General features: G+C 33.4%; 2 protein-coding genes, 1 long non-coding RNA gene and 1 pseudogene across 5 annotated transcripts; 2 read left to right on the forward strand and 2 right to left on the reverse strand.

Annotated features, from left to right (window-relative positions):
* Window positions 1-304: 304 nt before the first annotated feature.
* LOC113779772 lies at window positions 305-3,441 on the forward strand. 2 transcript variants are annotated; one of them, XR_003469489.1, is made up of 3 exons: window positions 305-489; window positions 602-706; window positions 3,087-3,441. It is a non-coding gene; the product is annotated as an uncharacterized LOC113779772 (long non-coding RNA). The 2 variants fall into 2 exon arrangements; XR_003469490.1 differs by lacking the exon at window positions 3,087-3,441 and adding an exon at window positions 1,839-1,912.
* On the reverse strand, window positions 1,171-1,958 carry LOC113779771 (tropinone reductase 2-like). The gene is made up of 2 exons (XM_027325484.1): window positions 1,866-1,958; window positions 1,171-1,562 (listed from the first exon to the last, which is right to left on the reverse strand). Exons 1-2 carry the CDS (start codon window positions 1,943-1,945, stop codon window positions 1,331-1,333), a joined length of 312 nt encoding a protein of 103 aa, XP_027181285.1. The 5' UTR covers window positions 1,946-1,958; the 3' UTR covers window positions 1,171-1,330.
* Window positions 3,442-8,232: 4,791 nt separating the features above from the next.
* On the forward strand, window positions 8,233-14,886 carry LOC113779770 (glutamate receptor 2.2-like). Of its 2 annotated transcripts, none has more exons than XM_027325482.1 (5): window positions 8,233-8,531; window positions 11,654-12,972; window positions 13,357-13,666; window positions 13,958-14,334; window positions 14,434-14,886. In XM_027325482.1, exons 1-5 carry the CDS (start codon window positions 8,243-8,245, stop codon window positions 14,680-14,682), a joined length of 2,544 nt encoding a protein of 847 aa, XP_027181283.1. In that variant the 5' UTR covers window positions 8,233-8,242; the 3' UTR covers window positions 14,683-14,886. The 2 variants fall into 2 exon arrangements, with proteins under 2 accessions (XP_027181283.1, XP_027181284.1); XM_027325483.1 differs by having other exon boundaries at window positions 13,958-14,311; window positions 14,434-14,566.
* Window positions 14,887-19,711: 4,825 nt separating this feature from the next.
* On the reverse strand, window positions 19,712-20,894 carry LOC113780458 (annotated as a pseudogene).
* Between the last annotated feature and the right edge of the window lie 6,450 nt (window positions 20,895-27,344).

The raw sequence follows: 27,344 nt of genomic DNA on the forward strand, positions 1-27,344 counted from the left end.
GAAACCTACTATTACAGGTTTCTATTACCTTTAGTGACAAATCAAATTTTTTAGCGACTTTTTAAATATTATATTAAAATAATTAATATTAACTTTAGTAAGTTTTTAATTAAAACTAGTAAGTATATGCCTGAAAGATAAGTTTTAGTCAAAAATCAAAATTTACCCTTTCAATAATTTAATTTACTTATTATTTGACAAATGTTACTTGTGTTTAATTTAAACTTACTAATACTAAAAGTAAAAAATTTACATATTAAAGTAAAAAAATAATCGGTTTCTGAAAACGGTTTGGGTTTCCACCTCTCCAAAGTTGCTTCCCTTCTTTTTATTTTCTTCTCACCTCACGGAAGATTGTAGAAAATTTTTCTTGGAAAAGGAAGGAGTACAATCATCATCTTATGGAACGGGATTAGCTTTAGCTAAAATTTAGAAAACTGATCAAGCGGGCTAAGCAATTCTATCATATCTTCAGGCTGAACTCTTCTGGTAGGTTTCATGCCTCAGTCTCTTTTTCTACCTTTTACTAAGCATTGATTCTCATTTCGGTCAATCAATTGGCCTGCCTAGGCGTGGAGGAAAAGCTAAATATGCTTTATAGATATCACAGGTTCAGGAGAAAGGGTTTCCCCCCTATCAAACACAACAAAAGGGTTAGCAACTGTGGTAGCCAATCAAAGAACATATGAAAAATAGCGGTGACGAGGTTAGACCATCATGTTCTCTTGAAATCGTTTGATTATATTGCTGTAATTTATTTATATTTCATTTGTTTTGTTTGTCAAGATTTTCTTGCGAAATCAGGGCTGAGAATTTGAAGAATTTATTGCAATTTTGGGGCTGAAAATGTCCGTTAAAACATCTAGGACATGGTTGTAGTTTTGATTGTCTACGAGTAAAATATGCTTAATAGCCATATGAAACATCTAGGAAAGGACTTGAGACTAGGCGTTTAAGTTAAATGTGATTAATTTGTGAATGCATATAAGATGTTTGGTGAAATGTCAAAGAGAAATTTGTGTGTTATGATTGCTACTCTGTGCGGGTGAGAAAATTAAAAGTTCTAATTGCCAAATGGTAATGGCAGTCAAATTGTTAAAAATCTGATGGGAGGCTTCTTAAATTACTCCTTTTTAAGCATACCATTCACTTTCAGCCGGCACATCCTACAAAATATCTGCACTGCAGTCCGCATTTGGGAAATTAATTCAAACCAAGATATCCGAAATATTTCCCCTAAGAATTACTTTGGATGCAAATACTAAAATTCTAAACAGAAATGATGTTTATGATTCTTTAACAAGTCAAGAAATAGATGGACCAACCATTTTTATGGATCAGAATTTGTACTTACCAGTAAGTTCAACTTGCCGTCGAAGGTGGAAGAGACATTCTTTATTAGTTCCTCTCTTTCTGTTCTTGAAGCCTTATCGCAAGTTGAACCATAGACTTTGAAACCCTGTGCTCCCCATTCTTGCAGCCTTTCATTAAGTTCCTTTTGGTTTCTTGAACATGTGTATACTGTGGCTCCAAATCCTGCTAACTCTTCCACTATGGAATGCCTGAAATTTTGGGTCAAATAGTTAAAATGGGGACACGCATTTTGAATGTTGCATTAAAGCTACTAGGGACATAATCGCACATATATACTAGAACCAGTGAAGGAAGTAAGGATTTATGTATACGAAACGAGATATGACCGTGATTGAGTAGGTTTTTCTGCTCATTAAAAGTTGTCCAATTGGTTGTTAACAGTTAACATACCCTTTTGAGGAGTGAATGAGAAAACTAATGTTGAAATGAATTTACTAATTTTTTGATATAAATATAAATACCAGGAACTACATTTGAAGAAATTTGCTTACCCAATGCCTCTGGTGCCACCAGTAACAAGGGCAGTCATTCCATTAAGAGACCACCTACCACTCAATTGTTCACTTGCCATGCTTTCAATGGCTTCCGACTGGGTTGAGAAAAACGCAAGCTGGAGGGAAAGAAATGACCAGATAGATTTTTTATCATGATAAAGATGCAAGGATAGATGATACCTGTATATGTACGCTACCTGTTAAACCACAAAAAGTACTTCAAGATTTTGTGAGATGGGAGGTCAGAGTTTTGAATCTTGCCTTCTATTAATTGTCACTTTATGTAATTTTTTTAAATCCAACAGGTGTCAAGGGGCATCCGTCTAATTCAAAGGTAATTTAGTCTCTTTCTATTCCTAATAATCCAGTTAGAATTGTCCTTTTCCTCGTTATTTAGGAGCAAGAGTAGGTAAAGACATAGATTATTGACATTTGAAAAAAAATCTGCCAAAAGTATAATAATCATTGAAATCTACTATCCATCACAATATTGCACTTAAGCTAATGGTCAGCCGGCTGCAGCCCAATGGCGTAAATATACCAATGGATAAATGTGGTTTTATTGACTAAGATTCCACTGGGGCCCTCTAACATTGTCCTTCAATTAAACAGAGAAAGTGTATGTATATATGTGGTTTGAAGGTCATATTAATGATTTGGGTTACTTGGCTTGGAAGTCTGTGGGAATCGGTCCAAGTTTCATCCATACATATTAATTACCACTGCTTACTTGCTAGGAAGGAGTCTTGCGCCACTCTCAATCATAAGATATGGAGAATTAAGATGACTCCAAGCTCCATAATAAGACAAGCATAGTGGTTGAAGTATTCATAAATACGATTATGTGTATTCTCTTTTTTTTTTGTCCAAAAAATACGACTTTGTGTATTCAAGTAAAAAATTTGGGGGTTTACGCCAATGGGATAGGTAGCAAGTTCAATCAAACTCATTTATTGTAAACTTGTCATTACTAGCTAAAATACTCCAAATGAATGATTTTTATTCTTATGTTCTCAAATAAATGAATTATCTACTTCGATTTTTTCGAGCATTAAAATTGGTACAGGTGGTTTACTATAGAAATGTGTCTCACATGGCTTGTTCTGCTGCTAAAGCTTAGGGGCTTGAAGCACGTATACGTTTTACTATTATTCTTGTCATCATTTGGTTATTTCCGCTTCCAGATATGCTAAAACTGAAAGTCATGTTCTTTTTCAGTACTGGATAGCTCAACGGGATGGAATAAGTGAAAGGAAGCAGGGAAGATTAGCATTAATCATGAAATTCCATATGGATGGTTCTAGTCAAACATGGGGTGCATCGGACACAGTCTCTCTTTTGGTCTTAGTTGTTATAGGTGTTTTCTGATTGCGCTACTACTTTTGTAGTTGTGACCCTGTCACATTTTGTTCAGCTTAGTCAGGGACTATTATGCAGTAGTTGTTCTAATGCTTAACCATGATAAAACCTCAGTAGTTTTATATAAGCAGCTACTTACTACATGCTACATTTTGCTGTAAAGTACTATGGAGGATGCCCTTACCACATTAATAGCGGTGTAACATCCATTCTATCGTAGGAGCACGTACTCTTATTTATTTCTGCGAGCATTAGAAGTTTTTACTCCAAAACGAATGTATCGTTTCGTTTGGACCAAAAAAATGTGTTGCTTTCCTATATAGACTGACGGCATTTTTATGAGAGAGCATCGGCCTTTGTGAATTTAAGTGCCGCGATTTCCTCAGTAAGCCATTAGCAGAAGTCCAAACAAATACTATCTTCCCACGTCCTCTACGAATAAACAACGAATCCACCTTTCTATTTAATGACAATCTGCCATTAGGAATAATGGGACAAACTTTTAGCTAGGCACCTGCATCATATTAACAGTTAATTCCTGCACCATGGACATAGAAGAACCAAGCAGCTCAACTTTCCAATCCCGCCAAAAAGATGACAATGGATGGATCACTTTTCCTTTTATCACAGATATATCCCATAAGTCTCGCAGCAAATTAGTGTTTGTCATATGCACTCAGGAAAACGGGTCGAATTCGGGTCAAACCGTGGGTGATCCGATACGACCCGATCACCTGTTTATGAATTAAAAATTATTTTACCTAACTAAATTAAGTTATTCTTTTTTTTTTCAAAGGCATTAATCACTTAATCCTAAATGAATTTATTTAACTTATTCGAAGTTGAAATTATTATATTTGGACAAATAATGTATTATATTATTTTTTACTTTTATACTGCTTTTATTTATTTTATATTTGGTTTGGAATAAAACACTTTTACGGTGTTTTTAATTTATTTTAGATTTGGTTTGGGATTATTTATTTAAATTTTTATTACTTGATTATGTAATTAGTCTTGTGTGAATTAGAAATTATAGTGGTAAATTAATAAATTAAAATTAAGTTTTGGGTCATTCGGGTCGTCCCGCCAACCCAAAACCTGGAATTTTCAGATTCGAGTCAGATATCCTGACCCATTTCGGGTTGGCGGGTCAAGTTCGGGTCAGCCAGTTTTCTCTTATACCTGGGTCTCAACCCGACCCGTCACTCCGATTTGGACCCGATTGCCACCCCTAATTATATTGGTAAAAAAATAACATATTTTACAAATTATTCCAATTTATTTAGAAAATGTTACTAATTTCATTAGAAATTATGAAATGTAATCATGGTTTATTAATTTTTAACTAAATATAAATACTACATACGAAAGGAAAATATATTTGACTTTGTTTTACTTTGATTAGAAAAACTTGTGGTAGAAATAACAAAATAGTGACAGGGGTGCAAATTTCAAATCAACAACCAACGTACACTTAATTACGATAATTTTTTAGTTGACCAAACTAATATATGCCATAAAGTAGTAACATTTGATCATTTATAAATTGGCAATTTTAGCAGTTTATATACAATTCACCTATAAAAATTATGATTATTATAAAATGACATTTTATAATAATTTACATACTATTTGCCAATTAAAAGTAAGTTTGATAAAAAAAATGTGCATATAAATCCATATTGTAAATGATACAAAATATATTTGAATCTCACGAAACTTGATATGTGGGTAAATTTACTATAGTTTTCAAAGATTATGCCACATTAGTACAAATTTAACTTTTATACTTGTGACCTAGAAAATAAATTTATTAGAACACATAACCTTTGTAAATGATACATACATTTATTAAAATGCTTAAAACACATAACATTGATGAATGATACATACAATCATATATTATACATTTACGTTACCAACAATTACTAATTATAATATTAAGTTTCAATCATTAATAAAAAAATCTTAGCATTATTTTAAATAAACTTCCTAATACTTGTTTCATATAAGTTTCTTTAAGTAAAATAGTAAATTTATGCCACAAACTAGTAAGTCTTGATGATTAACCAAATTTACTATTTTATCAACAGGATTTACTATTAATCCGTGAAAACTTACTATTACTTGAACTAAACTTACTCTCCAAAAAGTAAGTTTCGAATATAGAGTAGTAATTTATTTTTTTTTTAAAAAGTAACTTTCATTTTTATTTCAATTTGCTTTTTAAGACATAAATAGGATAACACTTGGATGACCATTTTTGATTTTTTTATTTACTTTTAGCGATCATTTGATTATTTGATAGGTCTATCCACCTAAATAGGATAACACTTAAAAATAAAAAAGTAAGTTTTCTATCTAAAATAATAAGTTAACCGTAATAAATTAGTAACTTTTATACTTCAAAAGGTGAGTTGGAATAAATATTAAACTTACTTTTTAAATAAATAAATTACTACTTTATATCCCAAACTTACTTTTTAGAAAGTAAGTTTAATTCAAGTAATAGTAAGTTTTTATACATAAATAGTAACTCTTACTAATAATATGGCAAATTGATTAATAATCAAAACTTACTGATTTATGAGACACATGTGCTATTTTATTTTAAAACATATTTCAAAATAGTATTAGGAAATTTATTTGAAATAACGATAAGATGTTTTATTAATGATTAATTCTTAGTACCTTAGTTAGTAAGTACTCATAATATACCTGTATAATACATGATTATAGGTATAATTTAAAAAAATTATTTATATATTTTAAAATACTATGAAAAATAGTTTGACTTTTCACATAATCTTGTGAAATATGTAATAAAATTTTGTCGTATTATAAGCTTTTAATCATTTTCAATTTTTGAAAAATTTGAAAGTTCGAATAACAATAACAACAAATCTTCCTAGTTATATATAGAATATTACTTGATTATATATCAAAATTTTTGTAATTTAACACCTATGAATATAATAAGATGATAAAGTTTTAATAAATTTACATCTGAGACACAAGAAATAATAAGAGTAAAAGCCTAAACAAAATGAGAAATAATATAATAATAAAAATGACAAAATTAGTATAACAATTCATATAAGAAAATCAGTATGATCTGGATTTTTTTCCTTGGGAGATTGTTCATAAGAATAGGATCCAATAATTATAAATGAAAATCACATGCATGTATAATCTATTGTATAATTTAAATTAAATTTAGTTCACCTATAAAATGGTCCTAAAATAATTAGTACACTATGATATATGTTATTTTAACAACAAATTTTTTTTACTAAAAGTCTGAAATATCCATTACATCCATTACATATGTATGAGGGATATTTTACCATATTTGTATCTCACATCTAATCATGAAAGTTAATTTGAGAAAAACTATTTTTGACAATAGAATTATTTTAAATTTAACCAACAAGTTGAGATTTTTTAAACAATAAAAGTGAAATATTTTGGGAACTTAGTTGTTTATTTTCCCATAATTAAAAATTTAAAATATGACAAATTATTCTTACATATTTTATAAGGTCATATGCAAAAAAAAAAAGTTTTCATGGTATATTTAAAATGCTTCAAACATATAACATTTATAAATGATACGTACAATTGTAAGTTTCTTTAAGTAAAATAGTAAATTTATGCCACAAACTATTAAGTTTTGATGATTAACCAAATTTACTATTCTATCAACAATATTTACTATTAATCTATAAAAACTTACTATTACTTGAACCAAACTTACTCTCCAAAGACTAAGTTTCAGATATAGAGTAGTATTTTACTTCAAAAAAAAAATTAGTTTCATATTTATTCAAGTTTACTTTTTGAGACATAAAAGTTACTAATATATCGTAGTTAACTTACTATTTTTTATGCAAAACTTACTAACCAAAGTTTTCGGTACTATTTCATTTAGATGACCAGTACAACAGGTAATCAAATGGTCGCTAAAAGTATTTTTACCTGCTATATCAGGTAAAAATAGTTTCGTTACTATAACTATCGTTACTTTAGACTTTTCCTACAAATGTAAATTCTAATCTATACATTTAGATTCTCCACTTTATAATTATTGAGAGAAATCTTGAATTACATTCAAGAGGAGTGAGATGAGAAAATAATTTATATAGAGAATCTCAGAGAAAGGAAAGATAAGTATGTCCTATTTCAAAAATACCAATAGACCAAACCATACATACATTTAACCATTCACAATCATGTTGATTTTAAATAAGGGTCCGTTTGGATAGCAAGAATTTCAAATAAAATTTTAGATTTTGTTTTGCTTGCATCATACACACAATTTTCAATCACCTTTTTATCTCATATATCACATCACAAAAAGTGCTACAGTAATTTTTTCAAATAACTTCTTATCCAAACGGAATGAGTCACTTTCCCCTTTTTTAGAATTATTTGAAAAGGAATTGTGGTAGTTCTAATAATTTGGAAATCTCTATTTTGATCACATTAAAACATAGTAATTGTCCCCAAATTATCTTCGAAATCCAAACTTAGTAAAATAAAAGTAGAAACCTATGTTCCTTAGGAAGTCATATTTCTTAAGGAATCATAATTAGTTTCCAACTTCACTTTAATTTCTTTTATCACCAAGTTTCCAGAACATTTTTTATTTTTAAATAACACCTTTTCATCATCTAATAATAAAAAAACTTGGATCAAAACATGGTTAAAATTTAACAAGATCATGCCAAAAACTATGTTCATCGAAGATCACATAAACATGTGATTTTCTTCCAAAAATTTCTAGCCAACTTAATTTGTAAAATTCAACCTTATTAGTTATTTAAAAATAAAAATTTTGGCCAAAAAATTATTTCATAATTTAAACAAAACCAGCCAAATTGAATAACTTCAAAAATCTATAAAATTTACCTAATGAAAAACTAATTTACTCTAACTATTCATCAAGCTGCCGACCCTCAGTCGTAGAAATATGTCTCATAACCTAGACATGAATCTCGCAAACTGCAAAGATGCAGAAAAAACTAAAACATCTCAACGTCCATGCATTTCTCCTCTCCTTCCCACAAATTCTTTGGGTGCTGATTCTACCATCGCAAATTGTCAGTGCACAGAAGAACACAACAATTCCCGTGAATGTGGGAGTGGTTCTAGACATGGATACATGGATTGGAAAGATGGGGTTGAGCTGCATCTCCATGGCTCTTTCAGACTTCTATTCCTCCCATAGTGACTACAAGACTAGGATTGTCCTCAACAACCGGGACTCGAAGAAAGATGTGGTTGGCGCTGCAGCTGCAGGTAATGCTTTCTGTTCTTTCAATCTCCGGCCCAGATTCCAATTTAGCAACATATCGTTGTACACTAAACTTCTCGCAAGCAAACTCGTTTCCAACATCTGTTTCTGCATGGAAATTTGCTTGCTTATGAGGTTTAGGATGTGAGAGGGAGGAAGAAATAAGGAGAGGTGGAATAGTTAGAACTAGACGTTTTATCTTTAGATGACAAAACAAGACCACTAATAATTTAGTAGATTAGCTCTTCCCCATCGGCAAGTTTTACCTGATCAACATCAACTATTGGACGAGCCTATATAAGATTAAAGGGTCCATTATTTTTCACATCATATATTTAATCAATTTCCATTGGTCCCGATTTCACCAACAATTTTAAACTGAAAGCTAACGCACCTGTCTACGAAACATCATTTGATTATAACGCGCCTCCTCCGTCGCAGTTTTCTAGTTTTCTTTTTATTTTTCCCTCTGTTATTACATGCAGCGATATAAAAATGGAGTAAAAATAAATCTCCAAATCCCTATTTTCTATCCTCTCAATTCTCCGAAAGAAATAAACTCCACCCCTCCCATTTCTCATACACAAATCTGCAACCTTGAGGAACTAATCAGCGAAAAGAGAGTTGGAAGAGAATTGTAATAATAAAAATCTCTAGACACTTTTATCTTGTGAATGGGTTTGTAATTAGAACATAAGATATCTTTTCTCGTTGGAATTTTTTATGTAATTTTTTTCAGAAGGTATTCCCAAACACTCGGGCTTGTTGCAAAGTTCTGTGGCATTGGCTTGTGTATTGAATTTCTGGTGAAGTTGCAGTTCTAATACTCATTTGTTGTTTGAGTTGATGAGTTATCTGTTCTACATTGAGTTAATCATTCTGTTGAGTGTGGGTACAAAATGCCAGGATGACAGAATGTTATGCCCATTACCTGTTCGATAAACTGCGTAAAAGAATAGCTTTAGTAAAGCTAAAACGTGGAAAACGAATTATTCTGTCTTGATCCCATTCCCACTTTTACGTTCCTTGTTGATAAAATTTGACACTTGGGACTCATTAATTATCTAGTTGGCAAGTTGACATTGGTTATTGAGATTCCTCATTGATAAAGCATGCCCCATCACCGTCAGAATGGAAAGGCGCATGATTGTTTGTTATGTACGTGTAAATTTTCACCATATTACACATGCTAACCTGAACTTCATATCATCCTGAAACTAATTGCTCTAGAAAACGTAAACAATTAGGCTGTTGACTGAAGTATTCGCTAAAGGTCTTCAGCCAGCGCAAAATTTTGCGTCTCGAAGTGTCTATCGCATTTGCTTTTAGGCCTGTCATTTCCATTTTTGCCGCTTCTTTGTAGAAAAATTTTTATCCATCGAATTAGTACATTTCATCAGTACATTTGGGGAAAAAAAAATTAGTACACTTCATCAGTAAAATGACATTTGGGAAACTGCAATTTGAGGACCAACTACTTTTCCTCCACACGGCTAGTTGAATATACAAAATAGTTTACTATTAGAAAAAAATTGTTCAAAATATTTCTCACATTTTGTCGAATAAATTTTTTGGTCATTCACTTTTCAAATGTTATTTTGCATCCTTTACAAATTGATGTTAATAAAATTTAGCCCCAATCTAAGTTTTTGACCACTTTTTAGTCTAAAATCACTAATGATTTGATTCCCATGCAATCATTTTTTACGTACAAAAAAGTCATATCGCACTTTTTTAGTGGTAATTGAATATGGATTAGATTGATTCCACAATTTTAAGGGAAAATAAATATGATTCAGATTAGATTCTACTATTTTAGGGAAAAATGAATATAGATTGTGTTATTTGTTTAATTACAAATGGGATCTAATTTTTTGGTCCTAAAAAAATTGGTTGAAAACTTAAGGTTGGGACAAAGATTTACTGACTTGTTTTTGTTAGGGACGTAAATTTATTAGTTTAAAAGTGAAAATAAAATAATTCATTTGACGAAAGATGAGAGATATTTTGAATGATTTTCCCTTACTATTACTTAACGATTTGATTGGAATAAAATTGGTCTAAGAAATATGTTTTGACTTTGTTGAAGATTCCAATAAACATATTTTACTTTCATCACAAATACAATTTCTAATGAACTTTTTATATTCTCAATCACCTTTTTATCTCACATAAATCACATCCCAAAAAATACTACAATAATTATTGCAAAAAATATTTCAAATAATTTCCTATCCAAACATACTATTGACTTTGCAATAGACAAGTTGTAGTCATGTTTTTCCCCCTTTATTTATTTCTTTCCGTTCTTCTAGGCAAGTTTTACTATAGTAGTAAAGGGTACGTTAGAGGCTCCAAAACATATGCCTGGGGGCTATAACCGGGGATTTCAGGGAATGAAAATAGTTTGTTGTTTTAAATTAGAGCAAACTACACAGTGAACTTTCTTAGGTTTTCTTTGAAGTATCTATTTCAGCATTATACCCGAAAAAGAACGAAACTCTCCATATATGAGTATATAAGTTGGTTATAGACCAGAAAAAAAAAAAGAAGGCATTTTAGTTACTTAACCAAATCCATAGACATCAATGACTTTTCACTCATTCAATTTGGGTGGCAACGAGATGAATGAGTTCGGGAGCACTTTGCAATCCAAAGAAAGTTCAAGGGGATAATTTGTAATTAATTCTTTGACTACAGTTTGTTCCAATCCATCTATCACATTGTAGAGCTAGGAATTCTACTTCTGATGTTAAGTTTCATTCCTACAAACAAGTAATCGTTTAGAATTTGTTTTGTTTTGTCTATTATGAGGCCATGTCCTGCTCTCATTTTTTGCAGGAATAATAGTCTAACCAACAATTACATGTTGCCTTCAAGTTTTCAGTTCTGGAAATGAGGATCCATGATTAGCACTGTTCTTTATCATACACCAAACCAGGAGCCCAATATGATATAAACGGAAATAATCTAGATCATCAAGTTGTTCATCTACAAATGGATCATTCTATTTTCAGTTTTGTTATGTTTTATTCTCATCACAAATTTAGCAGTTGCAGTTTCAAGCTGACATCTCTGTTCAAAAGTGAACTAACTAATTAATTAATTGTTCTTGTGCAAAATACAGCTCTAGACCTACTAAAAAATACTGAAGTGCAAGCTATCATGGGGCCGGTGTCATCAATTCAAGCAGAATTCATAAATGATCTTGGAGATAAAGCTCATGTGCCCATCATCTCATTTTCTGCAACAAGCACATTTCTTTCACCACTTAGCAGTCCATACTTCATTCGTGCTACGCAAAATGACTCATCTCAAGTAAAAGCCATCAGTTCAATTGTCAAGGCCTTTGGATGGAGAGAAGTTGTGCCAATCTACGTTGATAATCAGCTTGGAGAAGGGATTTTACCATTCTTGACAGATGCCTTCGATGAGATTAATGCACGCATCCCTTATTGCAGTGCCATTCCTTCTTTAGCCACGGATGAGCAAATTGTTGCAGAGCTTCACAAGCTAATGACCATCCAGACTAGAGTTTTCATTGTTCATCTACTGCCCAGTCTTGGCTCTCGGCTTTTTGCTAAAGCAAAACAACTTGGAATGATGGGTGCAGGGTATGCTTGGATATGCACTGATGCCATAACAGATGAGCTTCATTCAATTGATCCTTCTATCATTGACACCATGCAAGGAGTACTAGGTGTAAGGCCTCATGTTCCTAATACTGCAGAGCTTCAAAGCTTCATTAAAAGATGGAAGTTGAAGTTTCAACAAAGCAATTCAGACATCGTCAATCCTCAATTGAATGTGTTTGGGCTATGGGCATATGATTCAATGACAGCACTCGCGATGGCAATAGAGGAAGCAGGAGTTTCAAACATTGGCTTTGATCAATTGTCAGATATCTCAGGGAACTCTACAGACCTTGAAAGTTTTGGTGTCTCTAGAAATGGTCCTAAGCTTTTGCAGGCAATGTTAGGCACAGCATTTCAAGGCCTAAGTGGAGACTTCATTATAGTTGACGGACAACTTGAATCTCCAGTTTATGACATAGTAAACGTCATTGGTAATGGTGTAAAAGAAATTGGCTTCTGGACTGCAGATAAAGGAATTGTTAGGCAGATAAACCCTATAACTATAAAGAAACTGGGAACTATATTGTGGCCAGGTGACACTGCAACTCCTCCTAAGGGCTGGGCAAATCCAAAAAATGGGAAGAAGTTGAGGGTTGGTGTACCAGTGAATTCTCGATTTAGTCAATTTGTAAAGGTTACAAGAAACTCCCAGACAAATACAACCATGGTCGAAGGATATTGCATTGATATATTTGATGCAGTAATGGCTTTGGTACCATATGCTGTCCCTTATGAGTATGTTCCTTTTGCAACGTCAGTTGGTATGAGTGCTGGAAGTTACGATGACTTGGTGTACCAAGTCTATTTAGGGGTAATGCCTCTCTCCCTCTTATACTAGTAATACATTTTTATTTCAGGCAACATAGAGATATCCATTTTGGTTGAACATTGACAACTACTTCTAAGAAGTTTTTTCTGCAAACAAACCATGCTTACTCACTCTAGTTTGCAGACATATTAAATATGGATGTCAATTTTCAATTTATGATGCTGCTGCAAAAGAAACAACAATGGTGAAAGACATCTATCAAAATTTACAACCTTTTGAAGTTTCGTCAACCTTTTCCACAAGAGACACGCACTGAACCATGCAAAGCATCATATAATAGCATATCACGTTTGCTAATAGTTATATCTTGTCTGCTAAGTTCATGAAAGGCAGTGTCCTGAATCGTACTTCATGTTCATCTACCAGAATTTTGATGCAGTCGCTGGAGACATAGCAATCACAGCAAACAGGTCGCTGTATGTTGACTTTTCTTTGGCATATACTGAGTCTGGGATAGCGATGATTGTTCCCACAGACAACCAAAGTAGAAATACATGGATATTTTTGAAGCCACTAACTTGGGATCTTTGGCTGACAAGTTTTTTAGCTTTTATCACTATTGGTCTTCTTATTTGGGTTCTTGAACATAGAATAAATGATGAATTCAGGGGACCGCCTTTGCATCAAATTGGCACGATCCTCTGCTTCTCCTTCTCTACCATGGTTTTTGCACATCGTAAGTTTTCATCCTTCTCCACATTATTTTTTTCACATAGTAGCATGGAATTTTCTACTATGAAGAGGATGTATCACTTTCCTTCTTCCCTGTATTTTGGTAGTTTTGGTTTGCTATAATATTCATGCCCTATTGTCTTTACTTGGTAACTCCACATCTTTTAGAAAAAAATTCATGAAATTGTAGGGAAAATCAACGTGTTTCTAAACTTACAAAATCATTTAATATTGACTTTTTGTGTTGGGAGTTTACTGAAATTTCTTCTGTTATTTATTTATCTGTTTTTCATAGAGGAGAAGATAGTAAGTAATTTGGCCAGGTTCGTGCTGGTCATCTGGTTCCTTGTTGTGTTTATACTTACCCAGAGCTATACAGCCAGCCTTACAACAAGGTTAACAGTACAACAACTCCAACCAACTATAACGAGTGTAGATGAGCTCATCAAGACCAGGGCGTATGTTGGTTACCAAAATGCTTCGTTTCTTTCAAAAATTCTGCTTCAAATGGGATTTGATGAGTCTAGACTTGTAGCTTTCAACTCTTCAGAGGAATTAAATGATCTTTCTACCAAAGGGAGCGGAAATGGGGGCATTGCTGCTGTTTTTGATGAGATCCCATATATGAAGCTTATACTTGGCACATATTGTAAGACTGACGGTTTCGGATTTGTAAGCCACATGCTTTCACTGTTGCCTACTGAGCTTATTCTACTTTCTTTTCCTACAAGTTTCACTCACTGTTTGTTTCCTGAATTTCATGACTAACAGGCATTTCCAATTGGATCTCCTCTTGCACCTGAAGTTTCAAGAGCGATCCTGAATGTTACACAGGGCTTTCAAATTCTTGAAATTGAGAAAAAATGGCATTTGGAAACATCCCGCTGCCAAGACTACAGCGCATCTTCCACTCCTGGCAGCTTGGACGTAGGGAGCTTTCGCGGCCTATTTTTAATCATGGGAATAACAGCTATTTCAGCTTTCATAATCCATTGGACAATGTTCTTATACGAGCATTGAGCTTATTGGTCAACGATGAAGATTGAGAACAAGGCGTTTCATGCGGATCCATTCATAATGCAAGAATTATCCTACGTTTACATATTGGTAGCATTGTATAGAACTTTCCCTGTTAAAGTGGTCCTTCATATTTGATTAAACTATTTGTGGTTATGTAATGTTCCTTTTGTCCTCCTCCTTGTTTCATTTTCTTTTGTTTTTCAAGTCCATTTTCTATTCCATTCATCCCTTCTTTCGTCCTACTAGCTTCCCACCCAACCCTGCTAGTTCTCGCAACCTACTATGTATGTAAAAGCCAAGCCATGTAGCCAATTAGCTTACAGATTTGCGTGAGCCTAGAAGGTGAACACAAGTTACTTAAATCCGTTAATATTTTGATGGGGTGTTGAAAAAAAAAAGAATGTTTGTGGGGGTAAATTCGATAATTATTTGAGAATTGATTGACTATTCTCAACTTAAAGACTTACTTGATGGAGGAGTAAGAAAACTTGTATTATAATTCGATAATTATTTGTATTATACTCTTGAACACTTGTCACCTTTCTTGTTATTGTGTTCGAAAATTGGGTCAGAGTAAGAAAACCATAGAGTCAGTTTTTGTTCATCTTTTCCAGCTGTGTAGAATTGGTTATTAATAAGTTTCTGTATCAAGCATTTCCATGTGTTGTGCTGCTGAATTCTTGGTTGAGGAGTTGGTCTTGATTATTTTTATAAACAGTAAAATACATTTACGATCCTGTGGTTTAATGATTTTTCATATAACTCTCTCTAGTTTCAAAAGTTATATATAGCTCATTCATAGTTTAGACTAAAGCGTCAAAATGATATAAATGATTCTCTGTAACAGAACTCATAAAAATGTTAAAATTATCCTTGTTTGAAAATTCAAATGGTTGAAGTGACTAGCTAAAATATATAAACATATTATGCGTGATACTTTAACCCTGTATGATTTAATATTTTACTATATAACCCCCTTATAGTTTTATATTTTACCATATTACCCTCTTATGGTTTAGTATTTTACCTTAACCTTTTTATGGTTTTCAAAAAATATGCATAGCCCCCCGTGGTTAATAAATAATTTTTAACTTCATATAGGGGTACTTTTGGCATTTCAGTGGACTCCGTTATGGAATGCAGATTTCGTCATTTTAACACTTTAATTTAAATCATGAGAAGATTATATATAACTTTTCAATACATAGAGAGATTATGTGAAAAATAGCAAAACCGCAGGTGGTAAAGTGCATTTTACCCTTTTATAAATGATGGAAGCATCAACAATTATTAAAATCACAAGCACATATTTTTACAGCAGTCTCGCTATAATCAACAAGAAGCAGTTGCCAGAGCATCTTCAAGAGTTTACACATTGCTAAAATTTTTATTAGCCTTGTCTGCTTCACATCATAATCGGCATCCATCATATTCCCAAAGCACGCACCTTCAGTCTCACTTGTCACCCATCATTGTTCTGCCCCATCACCAACCTTTGCATGACCCTGGATACCGAAGGCATCCTTGAGGTGATCTCTAGTTCCTATGAGGTGGAGATGATGGCCTCTATCCATGTTTTTTCCTTCAGCTTCTTTTGTAACATCACTTAATTCTGTATCCAATTTGATCCTTGTATGGTAATGCAACTCATTAGAAAATCAAGGTTTTTTTTTTTTACAGTTAACATTTAAATTTTTATTTTCTCACATTATGAAGAATTTCATTTTGTTGGGATATTTTGTGGTTTTAGTACTACTTGAGACATTAATGTTGTGAATAAAGTATAAATTATATGTAATTAGCGATGATATTTTGAAACTAAAGTCTCTTTCTTTCTCAAATATGAGCTCACTTTTTTTGGTATTCTAAATTAGCTACTACTCAAGCTGATTACAGGCAATGAGAACAAGTTTTGTTTAGGAAATGCAATCTAGAAATCCATTTATGGAACTTAGATCCAAACAGATGGCTAATAAAATTACATTGCAATTGAGGGATGGTTTAGCATGTTACAGAGTAAGTGGCCTCAATAACTAAAGTAGTAGCCTATGCTAATATAAAGATCAGACTTTATATTGTAATCTCATCTTGGCACTCTATTACTTCCAAAGAAATTTTTATTAAGTATTTCACTATCTAAGATCCCTTTTTGTTAATTTTCAGAATGTGGTTCATTTTCTATTTTATGTTGTTTGCTATGAGCATTCATGGTACTCTGGATCAACTTTTCTCTTTTTAAACAGACTAACATGTTATATGATATGGACTAAATGTGTGACAATAATACCATTGATAATATATAGTGGTTCCCTCTACTGTCGAAACAACTTGGAGATTCCACGAAGAACCACTTAATAGTGTTGGTAAGACGGCTTTGGTCAAAGGATGCTCAACAACTATTAAGAGGTAGGAAAAGGAACAATATGACATTCATCATTAGGTGTGAAAGAGGTGGAACAAGTCACTGAGCTCATAATCCAACATAGAAGAAACACAAAGTTCTCCATCGCGCATGATTGGCGGCTACCCATTTGTGATTTTCAGTAAGAGAAAAGTTTAAGGGGCATAGAAAATTAAATAGAGATTGAGTTTATCTCATAACCATGAACAATGAAATCACATATATGTTCATCGTTATTGTCCTCATCCTACTCAAGTATATTTGTTAATCATCATAAAGATGACTACACAAGCTGTCTTCGGAAAAGAATCCATATTTTTAAGCAATTGCTCAAACAATTTATGATGCAACGATAAACAAATAAACAAAGATTGTTTGGCTAGGCATACAATAATTCGGCCAGTATTGGAAGAAAACAGTCAAGAAGTGTTTGCTTATGATATTGACTATCATTGACATACTAAAGCAGGCCTAATAATCCTAAAAGATTTCATATTATTGTTTAGCTACCTTTTTTTAATCACATTTAGTTTCAGATAGTTTTCTTATTTAGTAATTTGAGTATTGTATTAGGTGATATCATAGGTGGAACTAGAAAATTTCTTTTGAGGGGTCGAACTCTAATTCAACTAAAACTTAATATATAATTTAAAATATTTGTATTTGTTTATAGGGGCAAATATTTAAATTTATACAAAATCTTTTAGAAAATTTCAACTTTTCAAAGAAGAAAAGCTTAATTTTTCAAAACTTGGGGATGGGGGGCCTCTCCGCTTCCCTCCAGTTTTGCCTAATGGTGATATTTTATTGTGTTGGTTTCTTATTCATCATTATAAGTAATGTATCATGTTATTGTGTTCAATTAAAAAAGAGTGAAAATAAAATACCAAAAAATTCCCTATGATTTGACAAATATTCAATTTAACTCCCTCTGATTTAGAAATCTACACTATAACTCCCTGTGATTTCGACTAACTTGAATATGGATAGAAAGCATCCAATCTAACAGTTATATGTAAAATGTCAATATTATCCCTAATCTACGTGAAATGCTTTCCATTCAATTTTTAATTTAGTCAAAATTGCAGGGAACTATAGTGTAGTTTTTTAAATTAGAGGGAGTTAAATTAAACATTCTGCAACCCATAAGGAGTTTATTTATATAGGGGTAATATTGACATTTCATGTATAACCGTTAGATTGGATGCTTTCCGTCCAATTTTCAATTTATTTGAAACAACAGGGATCTATAGTGTAAATTTTCAAATCAGAAAGAGTTAAACTGAACATTTGGCAAATCACAAGGAGTTTTTTTGGTATTTTACCCATATTATTGTTATTATTATATTATTGATATTATTCCTCTACTTCCAAACACATTTTTTTATATGTGTAAATTAACTTTCTTACATATTTGGTTGTGTTAATGTTGATCTCCATAATTTTCGAGTTAATTTTAAGAGCTATGCGAGGATGGTAGCAACAAAAATTCGCTACACTTGTTTTTTACTCATCTATTTTTAGTTGTTCTTATAAGAAGCTACTCTCTATTGAGCGCCTTGATATAGCTACAGAGTCGAAAGTTGATTGCTATTAATTTCAGCTTATCAATCACACTTCACCATGCAAGAAAGGAAATAATGGTGGCTCTTCGCAGAAAAAAGAGATTTCTTAGAGAAACCTGACTTTCTCTCTTTTTGACGATTATTGGATGTTAAGGTTTACTTGATAGGGGATTGGGACAATCAATCAAGTCTGATTGGTGTATTTCTCACAGACTAGTTTTTTAGCCTCACGCTACACGTAGGAATGCCCAGGAAGGCTACATTTGTGGACTGTGTATTTCTATCTAAAGCATAAAGAACAACTTCAACATTAAAAATAATCCAAATCAGCCAACCAAAACGTAGAAAAACAAATTATATTAACAGTCATAATAATTGAAATACACTTGGTATGCCTCCTTCCTTCTAAACATGGATTTTAACATTCAAGGCTAGAAGTACGGATAGCTCAAAATCCAAATTCATAATTGCCTAATAGTCAAAACTTCTGGATGGAATTCTTATGTTCTAGACAAATATGATAGCCTTGATACATAACTAAAGACAGCCCTGATATAAATTTTACAGATAACCCAGCATTAGTATAAGGAAGTTCAAAAGCTTCAACTAATATGGTCACATGTAGAGCTTTTAAAAGCCCGAAACTATTTGCAAACGTGTTCATGTTCGTTTCGTTCGAGTTCGAAAAATACTCAAATCTCGAATTGAGTTCGAACATAATATTAGGCTCGTTTAATAATCAAGTCGAACACGAACTTACTCGCTAATTATTTTAATAGTTCATGGACACATATATAAATATAAATGTTGGAAGAAATATTTGGGAAAGAAAAGTTTATTGAATCCATAATTTCTACAACAATATAGTGCCTATATATATAGGCACACAGGATGAATCTAGATTAATATTATACAAGGTAAGTCTCTAATTGTGATCCTAATTAATGATCCTAATTGATGCTAATTAATACAAGATAATATCCTAATTTGTGATCCTAATTGATACTAATATTATTTACATTAACATCCCCCCTCAAACTCAAGGTGGTTGCAAGGAAACCAACTAGAGTTTGGACATGAGAACATGAAAGTGACCGAGAGATAGTGCTTTTGTGTAGAGATCAACAATTTGATCCGATGAACGACCTGAGGATAGACTCAAAATATCACGAACAAGGTATTGTCGTACAAAATGACAATCAATTTCGATATGTTTGGTGCACTCATGGAAAATATCATTATGTGCGATCTGGATAGCACTTTTGTTAACACAATAAATAGTAATGGGAGAAGAATGAGTAACACCCATGTTTTCAAGTAACCAACGAAGCCAAATTAACTCCTGAGAAGTATCAGCTAAAGCTCAATATTCAGCTTCAAAACTAGAGTGGGCAGTGATTGATTGCTTCTTGCTACGCCAGGAAAGTAAAGAATCACCAAGAAAGAAACAAAATCCAGTAGTGAAATGATGATCAGTAGGATTGCCAGCCCAATTAGCGTCAGAGTAGGCACGGAGTTCAAGAGATGAATGAGCCGAAAAATGAAATCCATGAAAAAGTGTGCCTTTGACATAGTGAAGAATTCTAAGAACTGCAGCATAGTGAGTAGAACGAGGAGCGCTCATGAATTGATTAACGATATGAATGACATAAGCAATATCAGGTCGGGTAACAGTTAGATAGATGAGACTACCAACTAGACGACGATATCACGTAGGATCATCCAGTAATGTGCCATCCATAGGAGTAAGATGAATATTTGCCTCAATAGGAGTAGAGGCAACTTTGCTATCTTTTAAACCAGCAGAGGCCAAGAGATTAGAAGTATATTTTGATTGGGATAAGTAGTAGCCATGGGTATTCGAAGACACCTCAAGACCCAAGAAATAATTAAGAAATCCAAGATCCTTCATTTCAAATTGTTGACTCAGAGATCGCTTGAGTTGTTGAATCCCTTCCAAATCATCACCAGTGATAACCATATCATCAACATAGAGAAGTAACAAGATAGTAACAGTTGTTGTGCGGTGTAGAAAAAGGGCAGAATCATAAGGACTAGATGCAAAGCCCAGTTGAATAAGTGTTGAACTAAACTTGGCAAACCAGGCTCGAGGAGCTTGCTTAAGTCCATACAAGACCCGACGAAGACGACAAACTTTATGAGAGGGATGTGGGGAAACCAAGAGGTGGTTTCATATAAACTTCATCAGCAAGATCACCATTAAGAAATGCATTCTTCACATCCATTTAAAAGAGAGACCAAAGCCGAACAGCAGCAACAGCAATAAGAGTACTAACAGTTGTGAGACAAGCAACTGGAGTAAAAGTTTCCTCATAATCAACACCATACTCCAGACTGTAGCCTTTAGCAACAAGACAAGTTTTGAAATGTTTAACAGATCCATCAAAGTGAGTTTTAATTTTGTAATCCCACTTACAACTAATAGCAATTTTGCCAAGAAGCAATTTTGCCAAGAGGCAAATTGACCAAGTCCCAAGTATGAGTTTTTAGCAAAGCATCTGACTCTTCTTCCATAGCTTTCTGACACAATGGATTAGAAGAAGCTTCGCGAAAGGAAGTAGGCTCATGTAAAGCAGCTAAAGCAGAGAAACAATGGTAGTCACAAAGATAGGCTGGTTGAGTTCTTTCTTGAGAGGGATACCGTGAAGGAGAAGCAGCTGATGGATCCACTGAAAAAGACAACTCATCAGGAGGTGTAGAGGACTGTTCTAGGACTGGCGAAGAAGATTCATTGGAGGCACACTCAGGAAATAAGTCAATAGAAGGATTAGTAAAGTGTGGTGGTAAGAAAGAGAAAGGTAAAGTAGTTTGAGGGATAGCAGAGAAGAATTTATATTCTCAAAAAATTACATTGCGAGAAATACACAACTTACGAGAAATGAGATCATAACATCTATAGCCTTTATGAGTAATGTCATACCCAAGAAAACAACAAAGACAAGTACGAGGTTGTAATTTGGATTGTTCATGATGATGAAAAAGCACAAATCATGCACATCCAAAGACTCTAAGATGGGAGTAATCAGGAATAGTACCAAACAATATCTCATATGGAGATTTATTATGAAGAATAAGAGATGGAACTCGATTGATAGTGTAGACAGCAGTAAGACCAGCCTTCCCCAAAAATGGTTCTGGTAAAGATGTAGAAATGAGTAAAGACCGAATTGTATCTAAAATATCGTGATGTTTACGTTTGGCTCTACCATTTTGTTGGGAAGTGCCCGGACAAAATAAATGAGGTAAGATGCCTTGAGAAGTTAGGATAGATTCAAAATCACCAGAGGTATATTCACGAGTATTATCAGATCTAAAAAGCTTTATAGTTTTAGAAAATTGAGTTTGCACGGTTGCATTAAATTCACAAAAAATGGAGAGGAATTCGGAACGGAATTTTAATAGATAGATCCATGTATATCGAAAAAAATTATCAATAAAAATAACAAAATAACAAGAACCCCCCATAGTGGGAACTGAAGCTGGACCCTAGACATCAAAATGGACCAAATCAAAAGGGACTAAAGCATGAGAATCACTTTTATTAAAAGATAAAGTGGATTGTTTTGCCAATTGACAGGGCATACACTCAAAAGAGTCAGACTTGACAATTCCTAATCGACCATCAGAGATTAAAGATTTTAATCTAACAGGAGAGGGATGATCTAATATGGAATGCCATATAGACGTAGTGGGAGCAGCAAGGGCACGAGAAAGTGGAAGATGAAGGGATTTCAATTCGAACAGTCACCCATTCTTATGCCCGGTCCTAACAATTGTTTTCGTCAGTGGATCCTAAATTAGACAACCATTACGGGAAAAGAAAAGGTAAAGATCAAGGTCACATAATTGGCCAACAGAAAGAAGATTAAGAGACAATTGAGGAACAAAATAGACATCAGATAAAGAAATATCATTAGATGAGATGGTACTAGTATGTGTAACAGGCATAATACAACCATTAGCTGTGGAAATGGAAGTAGGTTGTGAAGGTAAGGATTTTGAGCAAAAAATGTCAGAGTTATAGGTCATATGGTTACAACATCCAAAATCAATGAGCCATGAAGAGGTATCTAGAGTGGCAGAAAAAGCACTTGCAGAAGGTTGAATATTGCGAGCACGAACTTGAGAAACAATGGCCTCCAAATCAGTAGCAGAAAGAGTAGGAGGAGCAGTAGGAGATACAGGTCTAGGAAGTGTGGCAGGAGGGTGGATGATATCAGTAGCAGCCATAGTGTGAGGAGAAGAGTTCCAAGTACACTGTCCTTTACCTCCCTTTCTACATTGAAGTTTGTGGCATTCAAAAATAGAATGACCTAAATGGTGACAATACCTACACTCAATAGTTGATTTTGAAGCTGAAGATTTAGGTGGTCAAGATGCCGAATTAGTTTGACGAGGTGTGGCAAGGACCAGTAGCGCGAGGAGATGTTGTATGCCTTCGAGTCTCTTCAGATATCAAGCTCCTTAAGAGCAGCATCAAGGGAAGGCAATGGCTTTCTATTGAGAATGGCACTCCGAGTGGAGTCAAAGTCATCATGTAAGGTCATGAGAAACTTAATAAGGCGATGAGAATCACGGTAGGCATAGAATATTTTTGCTTCATTAGAGTAGTTCCACTGGGATTCTGATTCAGCAATCTCATCCCAAAGACAGACCATCTTGGAGTAGAAATCCTGAACAGATTGACCAAGTTGTTGTGTCATGGCATACAATTGAAGGGAAAGTTGGTACTGTCGAGAGAGATCGGTAGCAGTATAATGATCAACTAAGAAGTCCCAAACTCCCTTGGCAGTATCAAATTGCTTAAACAGACGATTAATGGCAGGCACAGAGGTATTGGTAATCCAAGTGATAATTTTATGATTATCACTGTCCCATTCTTCAAAAAAAATGTGAAATTTTTCAGAAGATTTTCCTTCGACAGCAATAGGGATAGTGACACCACCAATGATATATTTTCAAAGTTTATGACTACGGAGAAAATTTTGGAATGCTTGGGCTTAATGAGAATAGTTGGTGCCATCAAAAATAATATGAATAGGTTGAGAAACATCACCTTGAGCCATTGGAGATGATAAATAACCAAAAATATTCGCAAAAGGAATGGACAAATAACAGTATAGTACCGATGAACCGGATGAAGTGAATCAGATCTGGCCAAATGATGATGACGTTAACAGATGAAATTTGCAAGTTAGTCTCAAATCTTGGAGTAGTAGGCGTAAATTGTGTCTGAAGCAGAGCACGAGGCATGGGCCTGGACAATACACGAACTGGAGTAAAAGAATATTGATGTACAAGAGCTAGAGATGCAAGATTGAGAATCCGGCTGAAAATTGACTAATTGAAACATCGGTAGAAATTTTGAGGGAATGAGAAACGAAGAATTATGGAGAGTTTAAGTAAAAGGCTCTGATACCATGTTGGAAGAAATATTTGGGAGAGAAAAGTTGATTGAATCCATAATTTCTACAACAATATAGTGCCAATATATATAGGCATACAGGATGAATCTAGACTAATATTATACAAGGTAAGTCTCTAATTGTGATCCTAATTGATGCTAGTTGATGATCCTAATTGATACTAATTAATACAAGATAATATCCTAATTTGCTAATATTATTTACATTAACAATAAATATAAAAATAAATACATTTAATATTGTTAAATATATATTATATTTTATTAAAAACGTAATTATACATCAATTTAGCATTATTTATTTTTTAAAAATCAATAAATACTATTAAGCTTATTCTAAATAATGTATTTATTTATTAAAAATATAATTAGATCAGCTTAAAATCAAATTCGAGCTTGATTTTGAGCTCGAATTCGGCTCATATAGTTTAACAAGCCGAACTCAAGTTAGAAATCGAACATTTATACAAATAAACGAATTGCATTCGAACAATATTTGTAATTCATTAATATTCGAACTGCACTTGAACCCTGCTTGTATAATGTACGAACAGAGCCTAAGCACCAAGTATTGAGCTCAATTAAGCTCGTTAAAATCTCTAGCCATATGATATTCTAAAAGGACAATATGATATATTGTCTGATTTTGATTCATCATATGTACGCGTTCATCTGGTCTTAATGTTTTAGGCTGGAGAAAGCATAAAAAGGACAATACATTAGCTGTGACATCATGGATCACAGCTACTTTAATAGTAAGGAGCCAAGGGATAATACAGAATGTTAGTATCATTGTACTCACTTATGATAAGAAGAGTACGTGGCGGTTCATCTGTTTACCAGAAACACGGAATTTTAATCAACATGCATGCAGGAAAATTCATTGCGATAAACAAGTAGTACAAAGGAAAGAGAACTTGGTAATAGGAACTCACGACTTCAATTTCAATGTCAAACAGTCCAAGATGTATATAGCTGCACAAATATCTTAAGTAAACCTTAACTGTTGTTACATTGAAGTTAATTATATGGATACATGTTAGTGATGTTAGTGGGAATTTACTTCCAAGAAATTGACCTATTCTAGCTTCCAAATTGGACAGATTTGGGTAGTTTGATGGCTTTGTTTATGAAACAACCTCAACAAATGCCAAAGCTCCAAGCATGGAGTAGTTGCACAAACTCATCCAATGTTTAAATTTCGTCTATACATCAAAAAACTAAGATAAGCAATTTAATATTATTTAAACAAAAAAAGTTCAAAATGTAGTAGGTTAGTAACATAATAAATTAGGAACACCAAAATCACTTAAAGATATTCCCACATATCCCTAGCATTCAAACAAATAAAATGTCAAGTTTTTGGAACTCAATAGAAGCAAAATTAAATGCCTTAGAAACTAAATAAAGTTCTAAACTAAATAAGAGAAAAAGGGAAAGCTTTAATGGTAAGTCCAAATTATAATCCTAATTGATACTAAATTCTCCATACGAATCCTGCGTATTTGCCAAGTTTTAATGTTCGAGTAAATGAAATCAAGTGAAAACTGATTCAAAAGGAAAGAGTATAAATGATTTACAACCAAATATCAAGCTCAAATCAGTAAACCAACAAAGTACATAAAATAATATCTCCAAGAAAAGGAAGTAATAGTAGATGAGATGTTGCAATAGTTTACCTTTCACATAAACTTCTTGCTTTCTTGAATAACTCCCATGTGTTGTCAAAAATACATAGCACATTAACGCAATAAGCAAAATCAAGTTAAAATGGCTACTATGATTGAAAAGAATTTGTAATATATTTATTTGCTATTTGCCATCTTTGGTGCTTGACGATGGTTTTCAGCAATGGTGTTGATTCGACATCCAACTTTGTCATGATAGATTTTACTTGAAACAACAAAGACACAAGAAAATATGAACAAAATCAAATAAAAAAGATGCCCAAAAACCGGTTCACTTAACATCTGTAATCTTGAGGGTTACAGATGTCTGTCACCCTACTATTTTCCAACATCAAAATTATCACAAAAGGAAAGCAATGGTTGAATCAAGTGAGGGGAAAACGGGATAAAGTTTGTAAAGTCCATTAGGACAAAAAATTATTACTAATGATACTTAGAACATGGAAGCGAGACAAATATTTCGATTTCAAAATCCTTACATCAATAGCATTCTTTATTGAATCTAATACACAACCAAATGAATGTTAACAAAAGCTGATTTAACTTGAGTAATTGAAACTACTGAATATATAGTTTTGTCAGAGCTTAATGATATCCTTTAATTAGTGGTAAATATTAGTCTGTCTTGTTTGTTTGGTTTTCATTTCAGTGGTTTGTGACTTATTAGTCTTATCCTGTTGATTTTGTCTATCAGTTGTGTTCATCTTTTTGTTTTCAACTGGTAATACACTAGTGAGCCAGTTTAAAAACTTGTAGCATGTGGTAGTCCCCAGTCATGGAGGACCTGGAGAAAGTGATGAAAAAGTTCTCTCTAACTGATGTCGAACAAAATGGAATCCACTTGGAAGATCTTGATGTGGTTAGTGGAAGGGATGAATGTGGTTTGAGCTTGATAGGGAAAGTATATGGGGAAAAAATGGCTAATATTAGGGGGATAAGAGGCTTTGCTTGTAATATGTGGAAATACCCAAAGAACATGAAAATAGTGGAGCTTGGCCCAAACCTTTTCCAATTTGCCTTTCAATCAAAGCAGGATATGGAGATGGTCCTAGGAGGGAGACCGTGGATCTATGATGGCCAACCTCATATAGTGCAACAATGGACAGAAGGAATCGAGACTAATGAGGAGGCATTTAAGAAAACCTTAATATGGGTTCAAGTCTAGAACTTGCCACTTCACTGGATTACCAAGGAAGTTGGGAAAAGAAAAGGAGTTTCGTTCTGTTCCTTGAAGGAGATTATTATACCCATAGGTGGTAGCAAAAAGGGTCGGTACTTGAAAATTCTGATAGAAGTAGATCTTATAGAGCCATTACCGAGGGGTACTACTGTTAGACTAAATGGTCTACCACACTGGATAGAATTTCATTATGAGCGATGTCCAAAATTTGCTATTGTTATGGAAGGATGGGGCACAGTGAAAGGAACTATAGTGCAAAAGGACAGAATGTAGACAAGGTGGCTCAGTATCGGTGACAGATGAGAGCTAGCTTTCCCAGGAGTCCTTCTAGAATGAATGGGTATAAAAGCTGGTACAAGCGTAACAAGGAAAATGAAACTAA

The sequence above is a fragment of the Coffea eugenioides genome, chromosome 8 (assembly GCF_003713205.1).
Source record: "Coffea eugenioides isolate CCC68of chromosome 8, Ceug_1.0, whole genome shotgun sequence".
NCBI classification, from domain to species: Eukaryota; Viridiplantae; Streptophyta; class Magnoliopsida; order Gentianales; family Rubiaceae; genus Coffea; species Coffea eugenioides.

Excerpts from the sequence above, each read along its gene's own strand:
- LOC113779770 (XM_027325482.1), top strand. The coding sequence starts at position 8,243 with ATGCAGAAAAAACTAAAACATCTCAACGTCCATGCATTTCTCCTCTCC. Across the intron at positions 8,532-11,653 it reads GGTTGGCGCTGCAGCTGCAG|CTCTAGACCTACTAAAAAAT; the intron begins GTAATGCTTTCT and ends TGCAAAATACAG. Across the intron at positions 14,335-14,433 it reads AGACTGACGGTTTCGGATTT|GCATTTCCAATTGGATCTCC; the intron begins GTAAGCCACATG and ends CATGACTAACAG.
- LOC113779771 (XM_027325484.1), bottom strand. The coding sequence starts at position 1,945 with ATGGCAAGTGAACAATTGAGTGGTAGGTGGTCTCTTAATGGAATGACT. Across the intron at positions 1,563-1,865 it reads GGTGGCACCAGAGGCATTGG|GCATTCCATAGTGGAAGAGT; the intron begins GTAAGCAAATTT and ends CCAAAATTTCAG.